This window comes from Cicer arietinum, chromosome 1 (genome assembly GCF_000331145.2).
Source record: "Cicer arietinum cultivar CDC Frontier isolate Library 1 chromosome 1, Cicar.CDCFrontier_v2.0, whole genome shotgun sequence".
Taxonomy (NCBI): Eukaryota; Viridiplantae; Streptophyta; class Magnoliopsida; order Fabales; family Fabaceae; genus Cicer; species Cicer arietinum.
The window spans coordinates 805,150-811,729 of NC_021160.2; the positions used below are offsets into that span (position 1 = coordinate 805,150).

Consider the following 6,580-nt stretch of genomic DNA (forward strand, 5'->3'; position numbering starts at 1 on the left):
CCCTAATTGATACGTGCTGATGCGTTGCGGAATTGAGGGGAGAGGGCCATCCGTTAGATGGAGCCGCCCCTAAGGGAAAGGCCACCCTTAGGAGGAGAGGGCTATCAATGAGATAAAGCCGCCTCTTGGTTCTAAAAAATTTGTATTGTTATTTGTTTAACTTTTATAATGATTTTAAGGTTGTTCATTTTGATTTCTTTTCGTTATTCACTGGATTTTTAATATTTTTGTCAAGCGATTAAACAGTTACTCGTGTCTTTTGTGTTTCCCTTCTAATTGATGGTGGTTGTTGTCTCCTCACTAAGTCTTTGTGACTTACCCCTTTATGTTGCTTATTATTTTTCAGATTCGCAAGCAGCTGAGTAGGAATCTATTGTTTGATTCAGGTCTCAACAAACTTCTTTTTTTTTGGTAGGCCTCTTTGATTGAGGACCATTTTGTAATATTTGTTGAGTCTATGTAATTGCAGCTATTTTGGAGTCTAGAAAGTCTATTTAGTTTTTTTGAGAAGTGTAGTAAGCAATTTGATTATGTTATTTGAATTATGACTGGATTGAAAGCTGAACAGGGATTTTATAAAATTTGGGAATGTTGAAGTTACAGAGGATACTCTGTCGAAATTTCGGAAAAAAGCATATATATTTTTAAACGGTTAAAAAGCGATTTAGTTGTTTAATTATTAAGTTAATTGATCGGCTTGCCAGGCTAGGAGTATAGCTTGTGCGCCGGTCACGGCATTAAATTTTTGGGTCGTAACAATTAATAACAAATTAGTGTGTAAATGAAAGTAGACATTATATGATATAATATCATTCTTTTAGGTTACAATTTCAATTCTAAAATAGTACAAGTTATAGGACATGTTAAAATAAATTGCATGTTGATGAAAATATGATGCATATATATATATATATATGTATATGTTGACGTTCGCAAAACGTTTCTAAAAGGAAAATATTAATATTAGGAAGAACTAGACAAACGAAACACACGAATATATACATGTGTTGATTTTGACACTAGCAACAACATGATTAACGCCACACATAGAGATGATGGTATTTAGTTCATTAAAATAAAACACTTGTTCGATCATTCTTTCTTTTCGTTTAACATTTTATTCGTTCTGTTCTTTACGAATAACTGAATTATACGAAACACGAATTTGACTCTATGTGTGGTTATAATCATGTTAGAGTTTGACTCATCACGGTTTTGATTCATGTTAATTTGTTGTGTAATTTCATCTCATTTTTATTCTGTTTTTACTTTATAGTTGTGTTGAAATTTTGAATTATTAATACATTTTATGATACTTTAGAAGTATATATGTTATGTAATGATGTATATTTTGTTAATTATTTTAATATAAGATAAATTTAAAATGGTCTACAAGTTGATTTCACCTAATCAAAATAAATTTACTTAAATACAAAGTGTGTTTGGTTACCCCTCTCCCCTTACTCTCTTTTAGATCAACTATATATATATATATATATATACTCTCTCTCCCTCTCTTCCCTTGTATAAAAATCCTCCCTCCCCTTTATTAAAATACTTCTCATCCTTCATTTTCTCTTCCCTTGAAACAACCCGACCTTAAAATTTAAAGCCTAAAGCTTATGAGCCACTTTAATATGATTCTTCATTAAGACATCCATATTTCATTATTAGCCCTAACAAATGATCAGCTTAGCAACAATAATTGACACTCCTGGTTTACTGTACCTCCAAAATCTATCATTAATTAATATCAACTTTCACAAAACTTCAAAGACGCAAACACAAGAAAAAAATTCTTTATTCCATTTGACCACTGTGTATGCAGGTTCATCCCCTATTAGGTGGCTTGGTGATTTTCTTTATTCTCTAATATGACAAATTAAATAAGAAAGATGTGCATGTTCAGTTATAATCAAGCCAAAAACTTTCCATGTTGTGAAAATCATATGAAACACGAATTTTAATATATATCATTCTATTATTTTATTTTATAAAAATTTGAAGAATTTTTTTTCTATTTTTATTAAATAACAATTAATACTAGTGTAAATAGGGATAGTCGTAAATACGAGTCAATCCGCGAACTCGATCACCTAAATCAATTAAATTTGCATCTTAATCCAACCAATTCAAGTTTGAATTTAACTCAAACCAATCTATTTAAACTCAATAGTATTTGGTTCGAATATCATATTTTACAATTTGAATTTGCAAAATCGAACTATTGACGTAACATCAATATTTTTATTATTTTTTCTATTATTGATTTATAATTATAATTTAGTTGTTGAAGTTAATTTGATGATTTGTTATTAATTTAATTTCTTTATGTAGTTTATTGCGTTTGTAAAATATATTTTAAGTATCGAATGTTGAGTTGTGATCAAATGTTATGATTCTTTAGATGCTCAAATATTAAAATTTAATTATATTATTTAAGAATTAAAATAATTTTGTTTCTTTACAACTCACAAACCTATCTCAACTCAATTTGTTCACAGTTAAAATGGTTTAGCTCGAGTTTTGTATAAAAATTAAGGGTTGAAAACTCAACTCAACCCAAATAAAATTGGTCGACTCAATTATTAGATTTAATCAAAACCTAACCAAATAGAAGGACGTTAGAGAAAAAAGACAATAAAATATGGGCTACATCGAATAATGGATAATACATGAAAAATAGTATCCGAATGTTACTAGCAGTTTTAGTGAATCTTTATAATTTTTTTTTGTATTTTTAGTGATTTTAATATATTTATATTAGTATTAATTATTAATTTATTGTATTTTTATTTATTTATTTAACATTTTTATTTAATAAAATAAAGCAATAAATCATAATAGATTGATAAAAAAAAATAATTAAGTAGAGTACAAACTCACTCTTCTAAAGGACATGCTCTTATAAAAAAAACCGATATAATTTAACATCACTTTTTTAAAATTTGGTGTCTTCATAAAGTTTATTCTTTTAAATACGACCTCTCACTAATCACAAAAGTAAAATAGACTGATATTTAAATTTTAAAGTGAAATGTATTGCTATTTTTATTGATATTTAAATTTTCAAGTGAAATATATTGATATTTTATTGAAATGTGGGTTATTTAAAAAATCTAATATAATGTACTTGAATTAATAAATTATTGATCACTTCAAGTATTTTTTAGGGAAAGCTTTGTTGATGCATAACCTTTCCAACTCTCGAAGAGAGATAAATTAGAATGAATCAATCGACACTTGGGAGTTGGAACTCACAACTTTAATTTTGTCTATTTGACAAGTACTTAGGACAAAATGTGTAAACATAGAATAATCTAATAAGAACAAAGATAGGAAAAATTAATTATTAATTAACAAGTAAAACTACAGTTATAAAATTGCCTAAAAATATATTTATCATGAATATTTGGATCTTAAATATTTTAGGTCGTTATTCGTCAAGATTTCCCTTAAAAATTTGAAACCAATTATTTTTTGTTACTTTGGACATTATATCTTTAGTGTTCACCTTTAGATGAATTATCATATCTGCAACCATTCCCAACAGTGTTGTTCTTACTATTGATCTCAATGTTGTTGTTGTAGTTAATGTTATTATGATCTATCGTTGTGGACGTGATAACAACTTCAACCTTTTCAATTTCTGAAGTGATTTCAAAATGAATCACTTTTTCCATTTCTTTACTTTTACCCCACAACACCGTGTACAATCCAATCATTATTAGAATAGTTCCAATTACACTACACATGTAAAAAATTAGATAATAATCAATATACAAGTAAATAACTTCACTTTAATGATAGATTATAAGTAATTAAATACGATATATATACTCCCTACAAAATAAAATATATATTAACAAAATTCGTAATTGAAAAATTGATATATCTTATATTAAATAAATATAATATATCAAATTTTCAATTAGCATTTTGACTTGTGAAATTTAAGTATATATTGCATAAATATTACCTTCCTAAGTATAGTTCCTCATCCAATATCAAGGAACCAACAATAACCACAAGCACAAGCATCAGAGGGTTGAAAACAGAGGCGTACAGTGGACCTATCATCCCTACACACCATGCAATTACAATATACATAATTCCAGAGCCCACAATTCCCTGCAACAGCAACAACCCCAATTCAAGTTACTTCACATAACAAATTATACTAATTTTTGATTAATTAATTAATTAATGTAATTAATGAATGAATTAAGTTACCGTATATGCTGCAGTTAGAAGCCTAATATTCCAACCCAACCTCCATTGGCTCCAATCCTTCTCAACAAAAAGGGCAAAAACAGTGGCTTGAATCGCACCCATTAAACACATCATAGCTATACTTGAATAATTACCTTCGTATTCTTTGCTCATCTTAGTCTGTATCAATGTTAATTATATACTATTAATTAACTACTTATATAACAACAAATCATTAGAGTTTAATTGTAATTAATCACTATTTTAAATTGCACAATGCTAACACACACTTTTAAATTGCACAAATCATCAGTATTGAAGCTAACCTGAATGATGAGCCATAATGCAAAACAGAAGCAACTTCCGAGACCACAAAAAATACCCAACAATTTGGTAACAGAATCATGATTTAATGTTCCCTTTTGGTCCTTATGTAAGAGTTTAATGTGGAAGTTCCAAATGTTAATTTCAACACCTTTCAGAAATGTAAGCATCATAGCCCCACCAATTCCTGTTATTGTTCCTAACACCTTAGCCTTCCCTGGTGCCGTTTGCAAATTCAATCTTTCGTAACTAAGGTAAATCAACCAAAATATACAAAAATAATGTCATTAATCTATATAATAAAAATATAATTTTTCATCTCTAAAAAATTATCGTGCATATAGTTTTTGTTTATGAAGTAAAGTCAAAAGATATACTTGAATAAATTTTTGCAAAAATATTTACAACGACATAAAAAGTTCATCTATAAAAAATTATTTCAAAATTCGATTTCAAAGTATATATTTTTGTTAATTTTATCTTGATCGTTTTTATTTAAAAAGATTATATTTAATTTATTCTAAACTAAAAAATTTTAAATTTTTGTTGATAAATTTTTTATAATATTTTAAATATGTTTATATAAAATTATTCAAAAAAATTTAAGTTGAACAACTAAACATGTTTCATTTCAGCATAAATTAAAATTAATTACCGATTAATTTGTAAGAATTAAAAGTTATATTTTTATTTTACTAGACTAAAAAAATTAAAAGATTAAAATTTTATAGCGTTAAAAAACATATTTAACTTTAATAGTAATGGATTTAGATCTTTTACAGTAAATAAAATAAAAAATGAAAAAAATAAGAATTGATATTCTACTAAACTTATGATTAATTATGATGTAGTTACTATATATGTCTTCCATTTATTATTAATTAGCTGTGATTATTCACTTTAGAAATATCAATAAAATGAATGTATATATATAGTTGTTGTGGTGAATGGTGATGAGTTGAGTTGTATTTACCCACAACAGACGGCGAAGATAAAAGTGACGGCAGGAATTAGATTATAAACGGCGGAAGCAAATGTCGCTGATACCAATGCCAATGACTCAAAATAAAGGTTTTGGAATAAACTTCCCCTGTTATTTTATTGCATATGATCACATAAAAAAATTGTTCAAATTAATATTTTCTTAGTTCTTACAATAAAATTAGTTAGCAATTTAAATTTAAACACGTGTCTAAAAAGACAAAAAAAATTTAAAGGATTATGGAGTTTATGTAATCTTACCCAAAAAGACCACAAAAGAATGACATAAAAACTACCCTCCAAGTCAGCTTTGGTCTGTTTTTCCTGTAAATAAATTTAAAAAGGAAAAACCGGTTAATTAATGAAGTTAACAATAAATGAATTAACAAAAAGTGTAATAAAGGCTAATTAATGATATGATATGAAATTATGAATGCATGAAGTACCTTTCAAAAATGAGAGCAAGGGGAATAGTGCAAGCTGCTGCGAAAATGAGACGGTACGCTGTAAGAACTCTTACGCTCATTCCATTATTAATGGCAAATTTGTAGAGAACATGCACAGAAGCAAATGTAATCTGCACCAATACCATCATCAAGCCTGGTTTCAATCCATTCACTACTTTCCTTATATCTCTCATTTTTGTATGAATATATCACCTAATATACTAATTATAGCTGCTGCATAAATTGGGTTTGAAATTGAAGAAACTAAATGCTAAAATGTGATGAACTTATAGAAGTTGCAATACATGGTTAGTTTATATAAAGCAAAAATGCTAAGTGGACTAATTAGTGGAGAACACAGATTTTCAAAATTCAAAAAGACATTTTTTTAATTAATTAATTAATTCAACATTAGTCAATTATGGTACACAGTGATTGTGCCTTATGGTTAATTCACTCTCGATTAACATCATTGGATTGAGGAAGTAAAATTCTAATTTGTTATATCCTTGTGTTTGTACTGCAACTACCATATCACACATGTGGTAAGGTGTACTTAGACATATCTTAGTGATGTTTCGACACTTCAACTACATATAAAAGATTGAGTAAAAAAA

The 6,580-nt window shown here is 27.4% G+C and overlaps 1 protein-coding gene and 1 long non-coding RNA gene across 4 annotated transcripts in view; one reads left to right on the forward strand and one right to left on the reverse strand.

The window, feature by feature from the left end:
* Positions 1 to 602, forward strand: part of LOC140921091 (uncharacterized) — an 8,352-nt gene extending 7,750 nt beyond the window's left edge. Inside the window, exon 3 of the long non-coding RNA XR_012161248.1 lies at positions 347 to 602. This is a non-coding gene — a long non-coding RNA (uncharacterized lncRNA). The remainder of the gene's footprint in view (positions 1 to 346) is intronic.
* LOC101501842 (uncharacterized) overlaps positions 1 to 6,263 on the reverse strand; it is a 22,329-nt gene extending 16,066 nt beyond the window's left edge. The window contains exons 1-7 of one of the 3 annotated variants that reach the window (XM_073370375.1): positions 5,964 to 6,263; positions 5,779 to 5,841; positions 5,510 to 5,626; positions 4,539 to 4,785; positions 4,234 to 4,392; positions 3,980 to 4,131; positions 3,515 to 3,747 (exon numbers count right to left, since the gene is read on the reverse strand). In XM_073370375.1, the coding sequence (XP_073226476.1) occupies positions 3,515 to 3,747; positions 3,980 to 4,131; positions 4,234 to 4,392; positions 4,539 to 4,785; positions 5,510 to 5,626; positions 5,779 to 5,841; positions 5,964 to 6,157 (1,165 nt within the window). In that variant the 5' untranslated portion in view covers positions 6,158 to 6,263. The remainder of the gene's footprint in view (positions 1 to 3,514; positions 3,748 to 3,979; positions 4,132 to 4,233; positions 4,393 to 4,538; positions 4,786 to 5,509; positions 5,627 to 5,778; positions 5,842 to 5,963) is intronic. The other 2 variants (XM_073370490.1, XM_073370597.1) reach the window with 2 other exon arrangements.
* Positions 6,264 to 6,580: the final 317 nt, after the last annotated feature.